The sequence below is a fragment of the Gnatocerus cornutus genome, chromosome 8, assembly GCF_029298725.1.
Source record: "Gnatocerus cornutus isolate USDA-ARS CGAHR chromosome 8, icGnaCorn1.1, whole genome shotgun sequence".
Lineage (NCBI taxonomy): Eukaryota > Metazoa > Arthropoda > Insecta > Coleoptera > Tenebrionidae > Gnatocerus > Gnatocerus cornutus.
In genome coordinates, this window is record NC_142240.1 from 10862706 (window position 1) to 10886051 (window position 23346).

General features: G+C 36.9%; 4 protein-coding genes across 8 annotated transcripts; all 4 read right to left on the reverse strand.

Annotated features, from left to right (window-relative positions):
* Positions 1 to 4748: 4748 nt before the first annotated feature.
* On the reverse strand, positions 4749 to 12336 carry MESR3 (misexpression suppressor of ras 3). Its single transcript, XM_088043269.1, has 4 exons — positions 12131 to 12336; positions 7352 to 7722; positions 5278 to 5641; positions 4749 to 5227 (listed from the first exon to the last, which is right to left on the reverse strand). The coding sequence occupies exons 2-4, from the start codon at positions 7712 to 7714 to the stop codon at positions 5031 to 5033; spliced, it is 924 nt and encodes a 307-aa protein (XP_087899395.1). The 5' UTR covers positions 7715 to 7722; positions 12131 to 12336; the 3' UTR covers positions 4749 to 5030.
* A 3720-nt stretch (positions 12337 to 16056) lies between these two features.
* Positions 16057 to 19509, reverse strand: LOC148169750 (coiled-coil domain-containing protein 170). 3 transcript variants are annotated; one of them, XM_088043085.1, is made up of 9 exons: positions 19369 to 19509; positions 18341 to 18850; positions 17980 to 18292; positions 17760 to 17932; positions 17514 to 17714; positions 17321 to 17464; positions 17193 to 17267; positions 16732 to 17004; positions 16057 to 16685 (listed from the first exon to the last, which is right to left on the reverse strand). In XM_088043085.1, the coding sequence occupies exons 1-9, from the start codon at positions 19450 to 19452 to the stop codon at positions 16158 to 16160; spliced, it is 2301 nt and encodes a 766-aa protein (XP_087899211.1). In that variant the 5' UTR covers positions 19453 to 19509; the 3' UTR covers positions 16057 to 16157. The 3 variants fall into 3 exon arrangements, with proteins under 3 accessions (XP_087899211.1, XP_087899209.1, XP_087899210.1); XM_088043083.1 differs by lacking the exon at positions 17193 to 17267; XM_088043084.1 differs by lacking the exons at positions 17193 to 17267; positions 19369 to 19509 and adding an exon at positions 18878 to 18967 and having other exon boundaries at positions 18341 to 18798.
* A 149-nt stretch (positions 19510 to 19658) lies between these two features.
* LOC148169751 (cytochrome c oxidase subunit 7A, mitochondrial-like) lies at positions 19659 to 20031 on the reverse strand. Its single transcript, XM_088044225.1, has 2 exons — positions 19916 to 20031; positions 19659 to 19871 (listed from the first exon to the last, which is right to left on the reverse strand). The coding sequence occupies exons 1-2, from the start codon at positions 19958 to 19960 to the stop codon at positions 19659 to 19661; spliced, it is 258 nt and encodes an 85-aa protein (XP_087900351.1). The 5' UTR covers positions 19961 to 20031.
* Positions 20032 to 20144: 113 nt separating this feature from the next.
* ND-42 (NADH dehydrogenase (ubiquinone) subunit ND-42) lies at positions 20145 to 21883 on the reverse strand. 3 transcript variants are annotated; one of them, XM_088043897.1, is made up of 6 exons: positions 21550 to 21883; positions 21253 to 21503; positions 21069 to 21199; positions 20528 to 21018; positions 20334 to 20479; positions 20145 to 20269 (listed from the first exon to the last, which is right to left on the reverse strand). In XM_088043897.1, the coding sequence occupies exons 1-5, from the start codon at positions 21781 to 21783 to the stop codon at positions 20360 to 20362; spliced, it is 1227 nt and encodes a 408-aa protein (XP_087900023.1). In that variant the 5' UTR covers positions 21784 to 21883; the 3' UTR covers positions 20145 to 20269; positions 20334 to 20359. The 3 variants fall into 3 exon arrangements, with proteins under 3 accessions (XP_087900023.1, XP_087900022.1, XP_087900021.1); XM_088043896.1 differs by having other exon boundaries at positions 20318 to 20479; XM_088043895.1 differs by lacking the exon at positions 20145 to 20269 and having other exon boundaries at positions 20293 to 20479.
* Between the last annotated feature and the right edge of the window lie 1463 nt (positions 21884 to 23346).

Below are 23346 nucleotides of genomic sequence, written 5' to 3' on the forward strand. Positions count from 1 at the left end.
GAGGATAGTATCAGAGATCAATTAACGCAGGATTCCAGTTCCTGATAATTCTAAAAAGCTTTCAAAGAAAAGAGCACGTCAATCACAATTTCTTGGAATTAATTTCTAGTGTAAAATACAGCAGCAGTTGACGACAAGACGGCATTGCCTTTTAAGTTGTTCATATTTTAACCATATAGAGAAACTCTATTCATATCTCATATGGCGTTGGTTGAAAATTTTTCGGATGCGAGAAGAAAAATTCCTCGAATGATCACTAGAACACTTCTCGAGTAACCAACGTGACAAAAGGCTCAATAAATTGACCGACAGCCCAGAATGTGGTAATGGATAGTTAAGGAAATAAGTGGCGAGTATTGTACTTGAAATATCCATATAGTGAAATCATTAAGAAGCAAAAAAATATCTCCAAACGTGCAACTTCCTGCGGAGGAGCTAGGAAATCATTAGTTATATTTTTTGTATCGCACAGAACTAGATTATAAATTAGACAGAAGCGTGCTTCGCATAAGAGCCACTTTGACACACTGACACACACTCTATGTATCATCGAATAATTTTACTTTATTTACGCCATATAACGATTTGTAGCTACACGCGATTATACGTAAAATACCGAAGACACATGAGGAAGTTTCGTTTGGTGGTTCTCATGTAAAAAAGAGCGGTGTCTTCTTTTCCTCGCGAACATCCTCATCGGATACTTAAGTACAGGATAATTGGCGTCATAAACAATAGTGGACAAGAAACGGTTAAATGGTTATTGCAACTGTCCGATAATCAGGTTTGAGACCACAGGTGTTGTACCTCACCAGAAGTGGCCGCCGCCACGCCGTCTTATCACACTTTTTGCACACGGGTTTGGAATTTCACTCAGGGTGAAAATTGACACAAACTTATTATTACTCTCACAACAGCCTCGCATTCAATTACTGTTGCATCTATCTCGAATTTTAGAATTTCGAAAGATTTTCGTTTTAATTCCCAAATTTTTTTATCATCCTCTTGGTTTTCAAGTCCTGCTTCTTAATTATTCTGGTCTCAGGTTATCCATGTTTTCCGGTTTTGAGGACTTTTCAGCTCTCATAACATGCAAATTACATCAGAATTTAAGAATCATAAGAATCTAAAATTTAATAAGCTCACCTGGTGCAAAAAAGCTCTGAGATTTTTAACGTGGTCCTGTTAACCAGAAAAGATGCACATTTAAAAGAAAAGAATTTAAAAATTTCGGATCTGGTAATTTTAAAACCTTCAAATAGTGACAAAGAGGTTCTTAATTAAAATCTGCAACACTTCGGATTTTACAGTGCTTTTACAGAGGAGAGGCTGAGGAATTTGAGGATACTGAATTTCGCTCGTCGCTGACATTTGTAGTTCTAGCTGAGAATGCAAGAATATTGTCAAAGATGAAATATTTTGGAGTAATAAATTTGTGTGCTTCCGACTACAGATCATTCAGTGATCTCTGCAAATGCGTCAGCATCAGCACAAAACATTTATTTTCTTATTCTCCTATTGACTCTTGATTCTTTTGACTAGTTAATTTGCAAGGAAAAAAAGAAGAGAACTTTTCGTTACTTTGGAGCCATGAAACCGCATCCATTTAATTTTTTGTTGCAATAATATTTGGGCAAAAAATCTAGTTTAGCAGCTAGAAACTCGCAATTTCACTGCCTGTATTTCGAATTTCGAGCACTTTCCATTTTAGAAATTTCCCCAGGATTAGCAGCATTTAGTGTGTCGATTTTTACCACTTTAATGCCCGGAATTCACTTTAAAAGCAATTATATTTTTATTTAAATGATTGCCTTAATATTTCAATATTTTCACATACTTGGTAGTTATTTATCGGCGATATCTTAAAAGTGGATATTTTAATGGGATCCAAACAGTGGAAAAGTGTTAACAGTACCGTTGAAGATTTAAATGGACAAATAAGTGTCTAGTGTCCCGAGAAATAAATTTGGATATCTGCCCATAAAAAAAGCTGCAAACACAACAAAATCAATTCGTCGGGTGTCTTTTCAACTAGTTGAAAATATGCAAAGTCGTAACTTTGTCTGGTAATATTTTAGTGAATGAATCGCCTAAATCTCGAAATTTGCATTAACATATGTGCAAAATAACGTCATCGGACATGAAAACCGCTTGTACTTTGATAAGTCGGTAGATAAGTTTTTTCGAGTATGGGAATCGAAAAATTGGTTAGAAATCCCGACAATTTCGACGGTGTAGGTCCACCTAACAAGACGGTTTTTGTTTCAACCGACTTGTATCACATGATTGCACGCCTCAAGCCATCAATTTAGTAAATGCACGCAGACTGCCCGAAAGAAAATCGGGGTGGGCCATCGGTAAAACTGTGGGAACACACAGGACACACTACATTCAAAATAACGTGATTAAAAAGCCCCACATTATCTTTCAACAAATATCTCCCTGACATTACCTTGTTATCTGACGAAAATACCGCCGTAATAAATCATGTCATTTGAGGGTGACCACGTTATTATTTCTTGAAAGCGACTCTCCAGAAATTCAAAAAACTCTCCCATCTGGTTACGATCATCAATAATAATCATAATTTACAATAACCTTGCACGAAAAACTATTAATTTTTAATTATGTTACCTTGAACTTCTGCACGGTAGTTTGTTACGTAATGTCCGAAAAACTTCGATGACTTCTTCGTAAATGAAAAAATCGTAAACCAATCAGCTCCGATCAGATAATCCCAAGCGGAATTAGATATTAAAAAAGATAGATAAAATTAGATTTATTTTCATTCCAAGGAATTAAGATGTTCGGGTAACTGTTTCAAATCGTGCCCAGTCTATCAGAAATTTTATACTGACAAATGATAACACCCAAAAGCACAGTTAGACCGACTTTTGTTGTCAATCTAAATCTCGGATTTCAAAAAAATCATGTTAATTGTCACAAGCATTGTCATTGTTATGGTAATTTCAGCACTGATCGGAGATTATTTTAACACTGAAATAACTGGTCCATCGCTAAATAAGAAATGACTCATAGGTTCTGTACTTTTGCACGGTTAATGATGGCTATATTTCTATTTTTTATTAAGAGAACAGGCTGTCATCGACGAGAACTTCTACAGATACCGAAGGGTAATAAAAATAATATTTACTAATTATTTTATCGTGACATTTATTTTATTGGCGATAACTGCGAAGAATAAAATGGTTTTATTATGAAACTTAAAATAAATCCGATGGATATAAAGTCTTCACACTAAGGAATATCAAATGATCTTTGATATTTATTATTAAGAAAAGAAAGCTCGTTTTAATTGTAGAAATATGGAAATGTCTTTTTAACATTTCCATATTTTGGATGTTTGTCTTGGCTTTATAATATCTATATTTTCTCGACAGTATTCAATTAGCGTTTTAACATTGGAAAACTCAGCACGTAATTTATTAATTTATTTATACAGTTTCCTTCTTGGCTGATACTTTCACTAAATTCTATTTTGGTGACATTTTTTCAAAAAGGAAAAGCGGATCAATATTTAACACACACTTTATTATTAAAACAACGTACCCTGCTGAATTAAATTAGAAAAAATTACTAGTAATTTTAGATAACTAACAATTTACACATTTCATTACTTACAAAGTCGAATTTAGCAACTTTTGAGTACGTATGTAATTAGATCCGAATGAATAGTCAAAATTGACAAATTTACAGTCACAATCACAAGTTCCTACAGTACCCGGAGTCTCCGAAATCCTCGGAATTTCTTTTTAAAAAACAATATTCGCCCATTTACGTTTCCGTACGAAGTAAAAAACGCTGTGATTCTTTTTTTTGTGTCGGGTTGGCAACCACCTGTACACACTTCTACAGAGTGTTGCCTTTTCCTCATTTGAGAGTATGAAAATCCTGCACAATTTCAAGAACGATAAATTCTTTAAACTGTCAATTTAATGTTTAAAGACTTCATTTATGTGAAAAAAAACAATGGCATCTCTCTATCTGTTGTGATTCCGAAACACCGAAAATGCCGGAAAAAATGTCGACCGAAATAGACGCGACCTGAGAAAACTATAAGGTTCTAACTAACAGTTGTATTAAATTGATCAGTTCAAGTTATCAGTGATATCTCTTTGATTTATTAAGTATATATTTAAAAAAAGATCTATTAATATCATTTTGCCTTGTTCAAATATTAACTTACTTCATTTTTAACATGATAGAAAATGTTAAAAAAAATCGCAAAACAAACAATTTAAATTTTCACAAAAATCATTTAGAACTTTATAATTCTTACGTCGCGAAAATTAAATTTTCTAATTCGGGATACGTAAACCAAATTCTTATCAACAACGGCGTGAGAAAAACGATGTTGAAAACCGCATCTTTCTATCTGTCGTAATTCCGGAAACATGGGGCCAAAAACACATATGTAGATTTACCTTCAAAATTTTTAAATTCAGGATATGCTAGACTGAATTCTTAATAACAAAAGCGCGAGAAAAGCGATGGCCAAAAATGCATCTTTCTATCTGTGGTAGTTCCGGACATATGGAACAACGAAAATTCCGGAAAAAATGTCCATCAATTTAGATATTTAGAATAAATTTCGTCTTCTAGATTTGATCAGATCGGACTTCTTTCCCCTAACTACGGGACCATGTTTTCGTGCACCAATCTAAAAAGTTAAAGTTCTTTTGAACGTAAAAATATAAATTCGTTGCAGCAATGTCGTTAATAACGAATTTCTGTTGTTGTACATCAATAGTCATTTATTATTACGACTACACTTATATTACTACGTCTACTTATAAAGAAAACAATATAAAATAAGTTTTAACTGGTATCACAGATTGAATTTAAAATACTTCCTATACGAAACTACAATTTAAATTTCACGATTATATCAACTGTAATAACCAACTGGTTGACTCTGACAATAGTTCTACATAAAACTACATTTGTAAGCAACAATTAGAATACATAAAATTCATTCGCACACTGAAACTAGCGTCCATCAGTCATTTTTAAATATCGTCGAGAGTGTGTATCCTCGCAGTATGTAAGTTGTTCGGCACAAATTCTTTCAACGAGAAATATCTATTCGTATCATCCCTATCAACAGAAGTGACGTGGTGAAAGCAGCACGGCTGTGAAATATGGCTTTTTGGCGGAAGAGGCGCTGGCTTTGGCACCTTCTTTTCTTTCTTCTTTTTCTTTTTACCTGCAATCAATTCTGTGAATCCCCCACTAAATATGAATCATAAATCATACCTGGAACTGACAACGATATGTTTTCAGGACACGACACTAATCGCTCGATATGCGACCACATGTCATCGGCTGCTTGGGCTGTATCAAAGCTGAATCCAATTTGTTTGGTGTGGTCGGAAGAGCAGCACATTGTATGGAACGCATTTCCTGCTACTTGATATGAAGATAAATTGTCTATAGTGTCGTTCCAAAGCATGAAACATGTGCCTCTTTCAGCAAGAGCAATTTTTATCCGTCTCTTGTCTCGGGAACGGGCTTCACCAATGTCGAGGACCACCACCGGGATGCCGGTGAATTTTAATTGCCAGTCGGGGTCGGAGGCGGTTTTGAAGTAGAGATTCGCGAGGGAGCCGCAGACATAGACCTAAAAATATGAATTTGGTAATGATAAAATGACGGCATTTAGCATTGATGGGATAAATATTTATGCAAACTGACGAATCTGGAGATTGTTTTTCTATTGATGAGACGGGATGACGCAGTGGAAAGTAAATTACTATTATTATACATGATTCATGGCGAAAAACGTAACAAGCAATATTACTGCAACAATTTGGGTGATAAAAAGCAAAAATGTGTCAAAACCCGAAAATATTAATCCAACTTATCTCTAAAACTCCTTTATTGCTATGATAATCTCATTAATCTCTGGTATCGAATTTTATTACATAATTTCAACATTTCAAACATAATTGTAAAATTTGTCTAATGGCTCCTGTTTTCATGAAACTAGTTTGCGCCCTTGCTGTCCACAATTAGAACGTTCTGATTTAATTAGTTAAATAGCGGTAGTTACGAAACTGATAGTAACACGAGTGGTAGCGCGTGACGATTATCTACAAAGGTAATGAAATGAATTAGAGCCTTAGAGATTTCCATTATTTTAACCTGCAGTTTGTAACAGATTTTACTGAACCAGGAAATACAGAACTTTTATTATGTCCTTAAGATAACCTGTTTTTATTATTCTCATCACCAAATATTGATTTAGATAAGAAATAATCGGTTAGATAAATTCCTATATTTTCCCAATGCATTTCCGTAAGTGCAAGCAAACAAGCAATGGAGATATTAGAGTACAGTTACTTCAACTACTGAGCTGAAGATTCACTGAAGCTCACAATTTTAATTGTAGTAATAATGCGAGCTCAACAAAAATCCTGTTATCACGCCCAAGAGTGCCCTAAATAAAGAGATAAAAACGCTACAAACAGTTGGTACAATGATAAAAAAGTGACGCAGTATTCAAATCAATTTTCATGGTAAATTAAAAATTGAAATCCACCCAAACGTAAAATAAAAATTAAATCTCCATTGTGTTGTTTGATGAAAAACTGCAACTACGCTTTATTGATATGTACATACAAAACAGTTGGATATAAATCTCAGAAATTTCGCTTCCACATTCTGAGCGGTACCAGGAAATTGCGAAATTAAATCGTGACTGCTCTTTTCAATAATAATTCTTTCAGGTTTTTTGCTGTAAAAATCCAATCAGAGTAATAATTACTTACGCCCTTGAGCGCATTGTGACTCGTCATAAAATTAACTGGAATAATTAACAATTCCTTCGATTTATCCATAAAGAGGTCTTAAACAGCTCGTTTTCACCTCTCGAGTTCATTTCTTCGGAATTAAAAGTATCAGTTGTAACTCTCAGAATGTGCATTATTGTCTAGGTCTTGATCTTCCTACGACCTCTCTCTTTATATCTGTGGGAAACTGTGTCTTATGTGAACCACTAGGTAGTCTAATTTGCGTATTTATGAAAACAATTACAATGCCGTGTGAATTGGTCGTTAAAAAATTAAATTAACATCGTTTCCACAAAAAAGCGGAACTGAAACAATCATAATTGCTGTTTTGTTCTAAAGAGAACCACGTCACCCTGATAAATATTATCACAGTCAAATGTACACAATGACTCAAATGTGTTCTTTAAGTGGTGTAGAAAATGATGGATTAACAAATAGGGGCGCGGTTTCGATTTCGGTGACACACCTAGAACTATAAAGCTGGAATTGGAATTGGCGATTGTGAATGTCGAGAATTAGACGGCGAGCCTTGAAATTACCTGCGTTTTCAGCCCTTTGAAGAAGCTCTCGACCTGGTGTCTCTCATCCTCTGTAATCTGACCCTCCAAGGGCTTCCTTTCCTCCCTTTCTTCTCTGTCTGTCTCATCACTTTCAGCCCGCCCTTCACTACCATCCTCACGTTCCCCATAACTGCTCCCGGATGTCGTAGTGCTCGAATCTCCACTTCCGTCCCCGGTTGATGACAGCCGCCTCCGTTGTTGGTTATTTCTATACAAGAATTCCTGATAGGAATCGTATTTTTGCGAGAAGCGGTTGATAGCGTATTCTGGATTGTCCTGTTTGGTCGATATCGAAAGAGACGACAGTCTCCTATCCACAGGATAAGACGACGTGGAGTACATTTTAAAACCTAAAAAAGAAGCAGTGTCTATTGATTCGTTTTAGTGATATTGACCTAAATTGATAAGGCTATAAATATGTACGATAAAAGTGTCGTGCGATGGACGCATTGGAGAGGATAATATGCCCTCACAATCGATCGATTAATGCAGTTCATTAAATAAACAAGCTTATCAGCGAACAATGCCTCAGCATGCCTTGCCATGAAACCATGAATTCAAACCTCTACTCATTAAGCCCACACATTCGATTAATTAATTTTGAATTGTTCTTGGACGATAAGTGTGTTTATTATTTTACAGACCAAACCGTGACCAACGTACATTTCCATTTAAATTAATAGAAACGGAAGATTAGCGTCAATAAAACCTCTTTTTGCTGCAATACATGTTTTACATGCAGAAATCGGTGCCTTTAGAAATCGTCGGTCGTCGCACTATGACAATGAGGGCCTCCAGCTGCACTATTTTACGACTATAATTGTTAATAAACTAGTTCGGGTGTCTTCATTACAGAATAAACACTTAATAAACTTGTTAATGATAATGTAAAACTGCGGCGGAAGCTCGACTAAATTCAGCGTGTTTGGCCAATTTCTGGTATTTTAGAAATACGTTGTTTTGCAATTTGTTACTTTCGCAATTTTCGTGAATATCAGGATTATAACTTGCTCTACTTCGGTCCGGGGACATTTCCTGTCCTACTATCGTTTCAGTTGTATACTTTCATTCCGTTTTGTGCATTTTTGCCTTTTTGTGCGGCCGTTTCTATATAATTAAATCCCTGAGAATCACTCAGTATGAATAGGAATGATTGAATAATGAAATGGATTGATTCGTCACGATAATCAATCAGTTGCTTCGCGCGTAACCTTCCTCAAGTTGAAGTTGTAAGTCAAATGAAGGCCCAGGACCCTCCTTGCACCTCTCTATTTTTCCTAGAACCGTATGAAGTCATTGATTACTCATAAGCAATGATTCCATCTCATTAAAATTCACGTGTTGACAATAGAACGTGTTACTTTCGGTTTTTGAGTCGCGTGGAATTTTTATACCCATCTTCAGAAGTACAAACAACGAGGTTAGTAATATGTAACAATTACGATAAGTTGATAAACCTGTTGTAAAGTGTTATAACCTGCAGTGAAGTAGATCATCGCCATGTGCACCCATGTGGGAAAACACAATGTCGAGTTCAACGGCTTTGGTGCATTTACAACCCTAACATTAGAATTAATTCCGACTAATGAATCCAATTAAGACTGACATTTCATGACAAATTTTTCATTACGGTACTGGATGTTTCTCATAACCCCGATTGTATTTAAGCCAAGATAAAAGAAGCGGAAGTAGCACAATGTGTGTAACTGGAAAAGCGACAAAAACGAAAGCTGCTCGGATTTATTGCATCGGTTTGATGAGTCAGGAGTTTAGTTGAGAGGAGTTTTCTCTTAAACGGAACGTGGTATTGTTCTTTGATTGACAGGTGCCGAGGTAGTGGAGTTGACCAACTGTAGTTGCAATTTATTTAGGCCCGTTACCCACAAGAATTCATTAAACGAACTAAATTCATCTTCGTTCTCCAAGCCTTATTGCAAAGTCTGCGGAAAATATTCAAATTTATATCTTTTTCATGGTTATCAGTTGCCGTAAGTTATGAGTGATGATGAGGGTGCTTTACTTTTATACCCCGCCACATAGATAGCCGACTTTCGTAACTTCTTATCAGAACCAAACCTGCGATGGGTATTTCGAATAGGCGAATGGACTCATGGTCTCGATAAGGCTACAGTCACTTTCGCGCGATATGTATTCCGAAATTTGTTGACAAACTTGGTAAACAAATTTCCAGTTTGGCGTCACTACATTGCAGTTATTCCTCGAATTTCAATGCAATCGCAAAATTTACGATAAAGTTTAGTAAAGGGATTTTACTGGAATAAATGTCTAGACATTTATTATCATGATCTAGAAAATTAGATTTAGAAAAAATATTTTAACTAAATGGTAAACTTGTAGCTGTTAGAGGACTGTTGATTATAAAAATTGACGAAGATTTTGGCCTCAAATTATCAGAAATTATTCTGAATTTGGAGAAACCGAGAATTTCTATACTTTTGGAATACGATCATATGGGAAAGTGAAAATCAAAGCACATGCAAATTTTTGAACTCTAAAATAAAAAAAATCCCACCAGAAATGTTTTTCCACTTTTTAAGTTGAAATTTGAGATCTGAACATTTTACCTATGAGAACTGTAAAATCTAAAACTCAATGAACTCATAATTTACGAAAATAAAAAGTCCCAGAAGTAAAAATCAGAAAAACCGCTGCGATTAAGATATCAAACGAAGGAATTAGAACATTTAACAGTTTTCTCTCGTTTTGCATTTCATTAATTGTCAGGTACGGAACAAATCCGAACTAATGACTTAACAGTTCTTTATAACGACAATATTCTGTTAAAGTGCATTACTGCATAGTCTGTAACTTCCTGCAAATACCTCGGATACAATTAAAGTCAACAATACCAAGCGATAACTGAAAAATTATTTACAAAATTCGAATTGAATTTTCGCCCACTACATTGCTCAACATCCACGGATTTAGATTTGCAATTTCACGTACCGCCAAATCAGGCAAACTAAATTTCGACCTTTAAATAACAAGGGATAACCTTTTGATTGCGTTAGCTTGTTATACTCTCAATTGAACTACGCTTAACTTTCAGGTACGAGATCCGCCTGAAAAATTTCAATCGTCTCGTCAAGCGCAAAATTTAATTTTGGTAATAAAATTACGTGCACATGAACTACTTTGTAGGTCATCTCGCGAATAATTGCGCGCTAACAAATTGTCGAGTTTTTTCATCGTTACTTAAGACAGCATTTTGTAATCAAAAAGAAACAAACTGAAAGTGTAAGCTATTGTCTCTTGGCAATGCACAGACTGGCATTTCGTTGCTTTAACAATGACTGTGATATATTAAGTGAAGAGTTACGTCAGGATCATTTAACGCGCTGATAATGTGCAAACAAAGAGGCTCTATAACATGAGCAAAACAGACTACGTTCAGCAATGTTGTAAATATCCGAAGAATGTACAACCCTCTGTGGTCTAAAGTCTAGACTCAGGTAGAAGAGTGACGTAAAGAATGATAAGAGGTAGATGCGTCATCGTGCATTCTCAAAGCTCCTTCAGGCGATGCTGGTTTGGAACGAAACGGTCAAAGACCGCGACGGCACAAACTCCAAGAGTTCGCGACTCAAGAACAGGTACTTCAATTAAATAAACGTGTAGAAAGTGGGAAATTGAACGAAATTGATTAATTTAAGTAGCTAATTGGATCGATCATATCTTATTAATTGTTTACACTTTCAAAAGATTACCAAAAAATGAAAAGTTGTCGGTAAAAGTTTGATTAAAACAAATATTTGGAGGTGACCCATATTCATATTAGGAAAGAGAAATTATGCTCATATTTACATAAAGTAGATGCAGGTATGCAATGTAAGTTCGAAAGTTGGCTCAATTGAGACATACAAAAAGCGACGCGCGAAGTTTCTGGACTCAGCTTTCATCCATTCAAATCGCCCTCGAGCCCCTCATTTTGTGCTGCTCACAGAATAACAAGCCATAAAACAGACAACAGAAATTTCTTTGTCACAAACGAGTTCTGAATTCTCAGTACCGCGGCATCATTATTAAAATTCATCAGTGTCCATTTCATAAAACATATTTCCTACTTTTGTACGTGCAAAATGAGAATTGCTCAAAAAGCAGTTAGGTGAAGCAATCAGTCCCAATCTGGGCTTATCAGTAAATTTTGAAACCGAGGCTCGGAATTCCATAAAACTACAAAGTGAAACAGATCAGATAATGTAAGGTTGTTTTAATTACCATAACCAGCGTCCGTGGTTTCAAATCATGGACAAACACGAGTTATGACCGTCTGCTTGTGTTACTCTAATGAGTAGGAAAAATATGACATCATTTGTTTATTAACTTCGTTAAGTTTACGGGGTGTATAGCGACAGTAAAACGGAAATAAAACGAGGAAATTATTGCGTTTAATGCTTGGAATTTAATTAAAGTAGATTTCCAAGTGAATCATGATTTGTTTCGGGTGATTTGTTGCGTTTCCGGTGGTTTTCCGGAGGTTGCGAATTGGGTGTCGCGAGCGGTTCAGGGACGATTTGCAATCGGCGTGACCAAAGATTCATTTTTTCAGTGGTTTGAGATTAATTATGTCAGGATAACAAGGTGAGATTTAAAAAAACGAATTATTGCGATGGTACAATTGGCAATGCTTTTTAGAGTTTCAACAAGTGCGAAAATTCCGGAGCGCCGTCAAAACATTTGGCGAGCTTCACCCTAAACATGTTTTTTTAACCGATAAACTTATCAATCATATCTCACCTTTGTCAATATTCGTAAATCCAAATAAATTCACAAAAACGACAGTAGTTTAGTCACAAGAACGCACATTTTCTTAATGACCACTGCACTCAGTTAGTAATCCACCTGACCACCAACTGTAAAACTGACTAAAGCTGCTCCGGTTCGTCGCTCCGGTACAACAACCAAGCATGGAATAGTTAACTATGAAGCTAGATAGTGTATTGCGGTTGAGAAGGAATGCGCGCGCTCCACCACCCGCACTACAAAATGATTCATCTCGTTTTTAATAATAAACAATTAGATAAGGATTAAAAATTATTTTTTACGATGACACATTTTCAGATGGGTGGTGGAGATTTCCATCTTTTTACTCGCGGAAGAATGTGTGATTAGGAGCGAAACGAAGTGCATTTTAATGTAAGACGAATTGCGGTAGTAAATGGCTCAGGTGGACGTTCCTGATACCTTCACCAAGTAATGGATAATGCATTAGGGCTTCCAGTTGATACATTTGAACCAAAAATGTTCATTACACAATTTCTTATTGTCTGCTCTCGATGTACAGATCAACATGACATTTTCCAATAAGAAACAAATTTCACTCCGATCACTTCTTTTTAATTAACTCAGAAGTTTTCAATTATACGCAAAGTAAACTTTTGAAAGCTTATTTAGAAAAAGTTTCCGCTCTGTACCGAAAATAATGAAAATTTATCGCAAAATCGATTCTATTAAAACTGTCCGAGTGAATTTATTGTACTCGAAATCTGCGGTGTAAATGGAGCGACATAATGAAAAACATTGCGACTGTGCCAAAATGAAGCTTCTCTGAAACGCTAATTTCCGCAAGCTCAGTGCTACCATTGAAAACAAAGTTTCTGAGCGAGAATCTTTTCTTCCGTTGCGAAACATCTTTGATGACATGACGTAATTATAAAACATTGGAGGTGATAACCTTAATAAACCACGTTTTTTCCTTCTTGTGAAAGAGGAAGAGTCATTATCATTACGGAGATTATAAATTGTCTTCTATGACAAAAAGTGCTAATTGACGCATATTTTATTACCGTGCAAACACCATCGAAAGTTGCAGCTGTGACGGGGTATAACAGTACCGATCAAACATCCAATATCGACTCGTTAATCAGCGAGTTTCTTTTTCGGTCGCAAGAAGATAAACGCTGTAATTTGATAACTTCATGCATGTTGACTTTCTGTAACGAAGCAATTACGTTGACCGTCAATCGAGTAAAAAGCATCGCGAGGTTATGCAAATAGCCTCTTGCATTTTCTTTGCTTGTACCACTGACATAACCCCAACAACCAGTTGTGGTTTCGCTCAGAAAAGCACATAATAAGATGTTTGATCGCCAACAAAACGAGGACAATATAATTGCAACACCACATAAACCATGAACTTGAAATATTTTCTAATCCCAAACACGGCTATGTGATGCAATCAAATCCTCTTTATTCCCAAAACATGAAACTTTTATTTTCTTAATCCGTCCGAAGTGTAAAATAGCCAACAGCAAAGTGAAATTAAGCTCGCAGCTATTCCTATCTTCGGTAGGTGGATCTTTGACACCGTTCTGAAGAGTTTTTAGGTGAAACCGCAGACTCATAGATAAAGAATGCCAAAAAAAATCTTCGTTCCAATTTATACCTGAGTTGTGTGGATGAAATAAATTGAGAGCAAACGTGCTCTATTAGTGCTTCCCACAACTCATCAACGTGGTACATCTGTGGGCGGTTTCATTCATAAAAAATTATTAGAAGACGGCCGCTGTTGATAGTAAAATTATAGTAACCCACTTTGTTCTGATTTTGGAATATATCAGTCATCGTTAAAGAACTGGTGCGAGAGGAGGTTGATAAACCCACGGGAATGTTCATTTAAAAAGGAAGAAGAAGAAGAAGCGGTTGTTTGAGGTGGATATTAACATAACATTGTTTGTCTACACCCGATCTCAATAATAACAGAATGTGGAAACGACATACAATGCGAATTTTCTGGAGACAAACGACAAAAAATCCAAATACTTAATTTAGAAAGCATCGAAAATCCGGGGGTTTAACAAAATACACAAAATCTTTGGCATTCAAATACGCTTTAATTTTTTGTTAAGTTTACATTCCGCCTGATCTTAAAATTTCATTTATTCATTATTTATTTGAGTATGAATATGTAAACGAGACCGGTCTAGATATCTGAAAATTTCTATTTTCCTCTTCATCCTCAATTCATTTTAAGCAGAAGCCGCGTTTGGCGTTACCGAACAATAACCCAATAGTAAAAGTTGTCAGTACTTTTATAGACATATTTCGCAAAACAATGGCCGTAAGCGCTGACCCAGCTGTGATGACCATTTATCCCGATTCAGTGGTAAACCTTTGCAAATCTTGATACTATCATACGTGTAATTATGTGGACCGTAACAGTGTGAATCACGTTTGTAAGGCCGTGAAATAATTCCGACCCACGATAAAGACAAGATATTTTATAACCGTGACCTCTGACCCGTGAGACAACCACCTCAGAATAAAATTAGAAACAAGAAGGTTGATCAAGAGAGACACATTGGACTGCTCTACATAATTCTTGCAAATCAAGGTTGATGACTTCTTAGTCTTTGGATGGAAATAATTAAATGAATTATGTTAGAGGTCATCAACTTCAACGACTTTTCAAGCAATTACACATAACAAGGTCTTTGATGAAAATTAAATAACGGCACAGGAAAGCGGTGTTTAAGCTTGAAAGTAAGAGCGCTGGCTCTATTGACGTCTCCTTTGAGTTTCGGAGAAAGTTTAGACGAAACTTTCAGCGCTGCAGTTTGCAAAATTACGTAAAGTCACATCTGTCACGTCTTAAGACGGTAATCAACAAGAAAGTCACGACCCTTCTTAACGGAAAATGTACTTAATTTTGCTGAATATGACAGGGCGTGTACTGAGTTTGCATTTAATCTGTGGAGCCGGTTTTCAAGATGGGAAGATGTCCGTGAACTTGAGCGAATTGAAAATTCAGAACCTGTTTCGAAAGTACGTAGGAGGCCACGAAATGCTTAACATTGCGCAAGGAAATTCACTATGATGGGACAATTCCGTAAAAGGAAAAGCGCGAACTTTTCCCCAATCAATCACGGGCCTCGCAATTATCGACAAGCTGCTAATTGTCCGCAAAATAATACGATTTATAGCGCTGTAAAAAAGGAAAGGAAAATCTCCGCTCGTAAACACGATAGCATCAAGCACCAAATGTTCATGTCTTCATAAGCGACAACTTTCCGTTTCAACTTTATTATGTTTATTGCAACGACAAATCTTAATCCGACTGTTAATTCCGCTTCCGTTCTCACATTGTTACGGGATTTATTAGATATTTTACTATATCTATTGTTTATGCGGTGCATGTTGAAACATTTTAATTGCTCTAATTCAAGATGTCCATGTTATCGGTATCTGAATCTACAAATCTCAGTGGAATATTTCCGGAAAGTATACGTAATTAATTTCGAGTGTTAGCAAAAAATCTTTTGTTTCGCTAAGAAACTAGGTTTTTTAGCATCGGTAAAATAATGGAGAATGTTTGTGTACCATAAAAATAAAGATAATTTGCAACCACGCGTGAATCAAATCTTCGTTTTTCGTTTTTATGTTTAGAAATGGAAATGAGTATGTGCATACCACTTATCACGGATCTGCAATTACAAACTGTTTAAATTCCATGTTAATACTCAGTTTATAACACGTCCAAGCGACAAAAACTGGAAATATAAAGTCCGTTTACAACCTCATATTCCGCTTTTATTAGAATCGTTCTAATTTCGCCACAATTCTCCCTAAAAATAACAAAACGTTCCTAAAAAAAATGTTGTAATCACATTTTGGAAAGCTCAAAACACCTGTTGTAGTAATATTTTATTTCGTTCTACATTGTATTGCACTTACTTTTCTATTTTTACAAAACGTGAAGACCTTCTTGAACACATTGCGTAAAACTGAAAGCACATTACGTGGTTTAAAGATGAAAATGCGTTTGTCATAAAGGTCTCTGTCTCTTATAGAGATCATCATCAATGTCATCAATATCTGCAGCATCCGTGTAACCCGAATCGTCATATCTCGAGCGATCTGGCGTCCTCGTACACCTGCTTCCTGCTGTCGGACTCCTTGTCGCTAATCTCAGCACAGGATCATCATACCTCCTTGAAACCAAAGTAAAATCGTGATGAGCATCCACCAATTTCTGTAATCGTGAAATTAACTCGTAATCAGGCATGGGTAAAGCAACGCCAAGGATTTTCGCAACGGAACCCTTGAAACTCTGTAACTGCGCTTCTCTTCGTTGAATCTCCGACAAATTATCTTTAACACGAGCTAGCTCATCACGAAGAAGTTGCATAGAATGTTCGCTAATGTTCCGTTCTTGCTCAATGGTTTCCCCGGTGTGCCGCACTTGATCTTTGAGCAAAGTCACTTTTCGGTTGTACTTTGTGCGTAACGTTTCTGATTCAATTAAGCGTTTTTGTAGCTCGTCGATTTTCCGGCCCCGCTCAAGGGCAGTTATCTGAAAAAGAAGTGTTAGAATGACACAAGGCGATGATAAACGGAACCTTATAATCCGCAGCTTCGGAAAGCTGCGAATTTAAATCTCGAATTTGAGATTTGGCATCTGAGAGTTGCAACTGGAGGCGGTCGACTTGTTTCACTAGTTTTTTCACGCGCATGTTGGCTTCATCGCGCTCGTTCTGAAGAAGGCACTTGGTTTTGATGTTGTCTTCTTGGAGGGCCAGTTTGCGGCGGAGGAGGTCCAAATGGAGGTCCTTTCTCTGGACCTGTTCCCGTAAAGTACGGACTCGTCTTTGCAGCTGGTACACCAGCGCTGTCTAAGGGAAAGAAGCAAGAAGAACAAACATTGAAAAAAAGTAGCAGAGACTGTTTTTATAACTAAGAATCGATGCATCGACAGAAAGCGCGTCGATGCACCGTAAGAACTCTTCAGATGGAAGATAAGCTGTTGGTGGCGCGCTTTGCAAAGTCTAAATTGGTGAATTGTGCTCTACAAAGTTCTTACTTCGCGTAACGGTATGTCATGACAAGATCGTTCACGACGCAGTCGGGGCAAAGTCCCGTATCCACAACAAAGCAGCTACCACACAAAACAAATTATTCCATTAATTCCGACCCTGTATTCTTAATTACCTTATCCACCAACTTATCACTTTCAAGTCTTGCTAGCTGTTCGGCTCGGAGCAGTAACGACTCCGTGTGCAGATCCACTCCAATGTCATGCGATATATCATCCATATTTAAAGCTCTCGCCAATCGATCCAAGAAGTTCATAAACTAGAACGTCAAACGAAATTTCCCGGCATAAAACATTAGTCGCTCTCACAGTGGTTTTGTCTCGTTTTAGCCCGTCCCTGGAAAGCTCGCATGCACTGATTTCGGCGTCGGTTTTGTGAAGCCTCGCTTCGACATGATTCTTTTCATCTTCGAGAACACGAATCCGGGAATTTGCTTGGTCGTAAAGCGAGATTTGGCGTGATAATTGCTGACTCTCGTGATTTAATTTCTCTTTCAAAGACTCGATTTGCTGCAAATTTAAATGAGACTAGTTTTAAGTGTTTTCGAGATCTACCGCTTCTTTCTCTTTGTTCTCGGTGAGGATATCGCGAATTCGATCTTTGATGGTTGCTTCCAATGACTCAACGAAACGTGATGGAGTACTTAGCAAAATCGCCAGAGATTCCAACGTGTGGCGACTCTCGCTCTGCAGACGCTGAATTTTCTCCTCGCGAAGTTTTAACTCGTCTGTAACATTGTTTTACTACTAATCAAACTAAACGAACAAAGTTTACCTCGGAGTTGGCAAATCTGACTTTCTTGTTGCGCTATGTTGCCGCTAGCCGACCCCAAAGTTCGATTGGAATAAGATAACTTTTCTTTTAATTCTGTCAAGTCTCGTTCAAGTACACGCTGCTGCATTTCCAGAGATTCTTTCTCTTGTCGTAAACGATCGATTTCCAAAACGTGTGCCGCTGACTGCCTTTGTAAACATTCTTTATCGGACATCGCGCGTTCGAAATTCTCCCTGCAACTCCGTAAATCCAATTCGGTTGCAGCTAAATTGTCGTGTATGTTATTACTGCGATTTCTTAACCGTGACGTTTCCTGGAATATCGAAAATGACTCCACTACCGAAACAAACTAACGAAATACTTGGACTAGTTCCGATGCTTTATGCACAACTGCCTCTGGTGTTAAATGAGTGCTTTCCGCAAGATCTAACCCAAGAGCTACCGACAACCGTCGCACCAAATCCTGGAACTGCAACCTCGCGGATTCTTTCTTCTGTTCTTCAGCGTTGAGGTCCAACTCCAAACTTCTGACTTTCTTCTCCAACTCCTTCGCTTTGTCCTCATGATACCTATTATCCCTTTGTAGAGTTTGAAGAGCGATCTCGTTCCTCCCCTGCGTTGCGAACAAACTCCTCTCTCGTTCTTCCAACTCATGGATGCGTTTCTTCAGCGACGAAATTATCGCGTTTTGTCTTGCGTTCTGTTCGCGCAGCTGATCCGCTTCGACTTGCAAATCCAGACATCTTTGCTCGCGAGACCTCATCTGACTCTTCATTTCTGCCAACTCCGACGTCAAACGATCTCTTTTGTATTGAAGAGCTGCAAGTTCGCTACGTAATGAGGTGGTCACATCAACTTCAGGATCCTCCATCTACCAAAAACAGGAAATTAAACTTACCTACACCATGTCGACCACAAATCTGAGCGCGTGCAGCAAAATTCCGTGATAGTAACGCATAATAGATACCGCAGTTTGATGATCAGGGACTGCGCACGAAGGAACTTCTTGCATTTATATAAATCAATCTTCTATATTAAAAATTGTGGGGGTGGGTTCGGGGGGTTATTAAAAAACGGCCTGAATAGGTGTTAGGGAGGTTTCGAATTAAGAAAATTAACTGGGATTAAGGAAATTGTCTCTGAAAGTAATCGATACCGACAGAATTTTGGTACCATCTTACGAATGATCCTTAAAATGTGGAGCAAGGATTAATTTTCGTACTTTAAATAGAAGTAAATGCGAATAAAAATAGGACGTGTTTACTTGACGACTGCACGCAAGGGCATGAAAAATAAATCGATGAAGTGCAATTTACAAGTACGCAACGATTATTAATTTCGCGTATGGACTTTAGAAACAACACGTTTAATTAATGTTTAAATACTCACAACGTTATCTTTGCAAAGAACTTCAAATATTTGCCAATCCTCTTCGGTATTTCCAGATGTGACGGACTCAGGAGGCGCAGCCATAATCACCTATTACCACATCCATAAATTTTAACTAGCGCTACCAGCAATATTCTCTGTACAAATTCAAAAAAGGGGTGTTTACTTTGTTTTACACAAAAGCGAATTCACGCCATCTGTGGCCGTATAATCGATATAACCAAGGAGTTGGATGAAGGGGAAAATTAACATACGCAAGAAATACAACTTTACTACTACATTTTCTAGAACTATTTCTTCACATCGAGCTTGATAAAAGTACGCGCGGATTCCACTAATCCAATTGCTAGGAGGATACAAGTAATCCCAAGGAGGATCCGGTCGCCCATTCCACCCTTTAGGTACACTGGGACTCCGTCATCGCGTTGGAATTTCTCCATGTTTCGGCGGAGGTTTTCTGGGAGACCCTCGGAATAGAGTCTTCGGGAAAAGTTTCCAGCATTCTTAAAAAAGACCTTTAGGTGTCGTCTTGGGCTGGTTAACTTACTTTAGGCTTTATTAGTCGGTAAAAATGTTGGAGTTTCGACGCCATGGGTGCACTTGTGTAATTAAAGATGATTCTTGTAGATCTGCCAAATCTATTTTCAATTAACGAGGAGGGAAGAAAATATGTCACAATTAATTAAGATGCTAGTAGTGACGCAAGATAATAAAAAAAATCTAGAAAAAAAAAAGAAAATAAAGACGTCGGTTCGTTAGTCGGAATAAAACACATGTTGTAATTTAATTGTTTATTTAGGTGTTTTTGTAGTCTTCAGCTGAAGGAAAAAATTACCACACCACAAGTGTATATGTTACCAGTAATACACCAAAGAAATCGTATTGTCCAACAATTTAATTCCTACAAAAAACGAATTAAAGATATCACAAAGAGAACTCGATTTTTTACTTTAAACAAAAATTACATTAATTGTACAATAAATAGAATTCTTTACTGCAAAACCCGTTCCCTCAAAGGCAGTGTGTCGCGAGACGGTCCCTTAGTTTTGAACAGCAAGCCGGTATCACCCATATCTGCATTAAAACCACGATCGTACATCTGCCCAGGTGCCTGAAACAAAGAACATGAATATCTGCAAGAAGACAACATAAAACTAACATTATTCATAGTATCATGATAGAGCTTCGCATCTTCACCGTCTAGCATAATTTCGGGGACGTTGAACAGCGGCACGTTGAAATACGCCAAAATATCCCCTTTCTTGTGGGCGAATTTATTACGGAAAACCCCCCAATCTTCCTCATTGTGGTTTCTCCAATCTTTCATTTTCGCGTCTTGCGCATCGTAACTATCGAAATCAATTCGTTCAACATCTTCAACGACGATTTCAACTTCGCCGCCTTCAGACCAATCGTAAATTAAGAGTTCGGCGTGTTTGCTGATTTCTTTCAAGTATTTCTGTTTGTATATCTTCTCCATAACTGATAGATATTGAGGAGTGAGAACTGGAGAGTTCTTTTCGCAATTTAGAGCGCGTTTTCGGATGTTTTCTTGGACGTTTGGGACAGGGACGTCCAAGTAAATCACCAAATGTGGCCGCAACAGTTCGTTAATTGTGTTGTCGCGGACCTCGTAATAACCCTTATGTGCTGGAATATACAGAGTGTTATTTTATTTCCTCAGGGGCTGGTGTGGATACCTGGCTTTGAAAGGTAGCCTTGACTGTACATGGCTTCTACAAAAACGAAGTCGGAGTAGACGCACCGGTCGAGAACGACTCCTTGACCTGTGCTTAGCAAGTGGCCTAAAGCGTCAATGTATTGAGAATACCTTAAATTATAAAAGGGTTTAAGGAGCCCAAAAAAGACTGAGCCACTCTTTACTTTGTGTGATACTGCTGGAACTGAAAACCGCACGTGTTCTGGTGCTTGGGAGTCTTCAAAAAGTCCTTCACATCAAAACTCCTGCAGGCCTCAGGCAACTGCTGATCCAACTGCCTCAAATCATATCCATAGTAATTGATATAAACCATGTCAAGATTAGCTTCAGGTAAATACAACATGTCTAGATCTTGAGCTAGAGCCTTAGCAACCGCTGATTTACCCGCAGCAACAGGTCCTTCAACTACAATAATCTAAAAACCCAAACAATTAACATTAGAAAACACAATTTTTCCTAACCTTTGAATTCTCATCAAAACGCGACGTTGTCCTGTCGGTCCAATAGTTTAAAACTGTTAAGCTTTTAGTATTGTAATCCCATGGTTTAGGTTTTTCGGGCCTATCAGTGTCCTGACTTCTAATGAGTTTGCTACTTATGGGTCTAATCAACTGGATTTCAGCTTTAGCAAAAAGGGTTTTGGATGTAGAGGCCTTTATAAAGCGGGAGACTCCGATTCGAACCAAACTTGCCATATTGGCCTGATTACGACCGAAATAATTTTGAGGTTCAGCAGTTATGTAAAACTTTGACAACTGACTTACGTCAGTAAATGCAGAAAAACGCAGGCGCAAACAAAGTCAGTTTCACACGGAGCAAATTAAGCGCCAATCTCAGCCTTGGCTTTATCGTGATGTGAACCCACGGTGAATCGAGTATATACGGTGGCCGCATCTCTCTAGCCGAACAGAATGATGACGTCACAGTCGCCCTGTAGAGAGCGCTTGCATGAACATTTTACGATTATTTCAATGAAATTTCGCAGAAATAATGTTTAAACTTTTATTAACATATCAGAAAATTAAACAACGATTCTTTTCACTTTAGGGAAAAGCATTTTCTAACCATTTCTTAGCTATAATTTAGCAGAAATATTATTTAAACTGTTATTATAATTTTTAATTTTGTAGCATGTTCTATCTGTTTTTTAATTAAAAATAACAAAAAAACACATAATAATAAAAATGAAAAGTATGTATCTAATACTAGTGTTGGTACCCATGAATTAAAAGGATTATACAAGACATAAATATAAGACCTAAAACTAGAATACACAGAGAAATACACAAAACATTATAATTGTGGGGTTCAGAGAAAAAGTGGACCAAAACCTTAAATAAAAAATGTTTCTGTTAATTAATGTATTCATCAAACAAAAGTTTATTTAGTATTTAAACCAAAAATGTCAGCTTTGACAAGAAAACAAAAAAGTTTTGATAATATATTAGGTTATAATTTTTTCATTTTTTTTAGCATTTTTAGATTTTATGTGTGTACGTGACTTTCTTTTTGCCCCCGCGGATTCTTCTTGACTCGTATTTAATCTTTCAACTCTTATATACAGGGTGATTTTTTAAAAACGGCAGGCGTTGTAGAATTCTTATTTATGAACCGATTTCAAAAATTTAAAAATTGATTTAAATGGCTTTTAATTTACTATAACCTGATGATTTTAGAATGCTTCAAAATGTCTTACGGGTCGATTTCAAGTCACTGCGTTAACGCAAATTTGCAACCGTTGCCAAGGTATGAGCAATGTGCCAATTTAAAATAAGAAAGTTGAGTATCGCCCAAAAGATACTAAGACATTTAGAAAAATTCTAAAATCGGCAGTTTATAGTAAATTAAAATCCATTTAATTTCTTTTTAAAATTTTTGAAATTGGTTCATAAATAAAAATTTTACAACGCCTGCCGTTTTTTAAAAATCACCCTGTATGTGCGTTGAAGAATATATGTAGCAATAATTTCCTCTGGAAATTCTTTAATTTTTTTTTATTTCATTAGTAATAGATTTAACAATATTTTTATTTTTGTTTACGGCTTTACTGTGAAAAGATTTAAAATTAATTTGCAGTCTCAAGCAAAAATGCAAGGTGGCGTTTGATCAGACTAAACAGTGTCTTGTTTAGTCTGATCAAACGCCACCTTGCATTTTTTATCAACGCGTAATAAAATAATAAACACAATAAAGTTCAGAACGGTTGGTCATTTAAAACGTACTCATTGTATTTTACAAAACTATCAAGTTAGAAAATG

Bases quoted from the DNA above. Each gene is read 5' to 3' on its own strand.
- ND-42 (XM_088043897.1), bottom strand. From the start codon at position 21,783: ATGGCAAGTTTGGTTCGAATCGGAGTCTCCCGCTTTATAAAGGCCTCT. The intron at 21,504-21,549 runs GTTAGGAAAAAT...TTGGGTTTTTAG, and splicing joins GTTTTGATGAGAATTCAAAG to ATTATTGTAGTTGAAGGACC. The intron at 21,019-21,068 runs GTATCCACACCA...TGTATATTCCAG, and splicing joins AGGCTACCTTTCAAAGCCAG to CACATAAGGGTTATTACGAG.
- LOC148169750 (XM_088043085.1), bottom strand. From the start codon at position 19,452: ATGGCTGCGCCTCCTGAGTCCGTCACATCTGGAAATACCGAAGAGGAT. The intron at 17,268-17,320 runs GTAATTAAGAAT...TTTGTGTGGTAG, and splicing joins GTGATAAGTTGGTGGATAAG to CTGCTTTGTTGTGGATACGG. The intron at 17,005-17,192 runs GTAAGAACTTTG...TCTTTCCCTTAG, and splicing joins ATGACATACCGTTACGCGAA to ACAGCGCTGGTGTACCAGCT.
- LOC148169751 (XM_088044225.1), bottom strand. From the start codon at position 19,960: ATGGCGTCGAAACTCCAACATTTTTACCGACTAATAAAGCCTAAA. The intron at 19,872-19,915 runs GTAAGTTAACCA...GTCTTTTTTAAG, and splicing joins ACCGACTAATAAAGCCTAAA to AATGCTGGAAACTTTTCCCG.
- MESR3 (XM_088043269.1), bottom strand. From the start codon at position 7,714: ATGTACTCCACGTCGTCTTATCCTGTGGATAGGAGACTGTCGTCTCTT. The intron at 5,642-7,351 runs GTAATTTCAAGG...TCATATTTTTAG, and splicing joins TCAAAGGGCTGAAAACGCAG to GTCTATGTCTGCGGCTCCCT. The intron at 5,228-5,277 runs GTATGATTTATG...AATTGATTGCAG, and splicing joins CATATCGTTGTCAGTTCCAG to GTAAAAAGAAAAAGAAGAAA.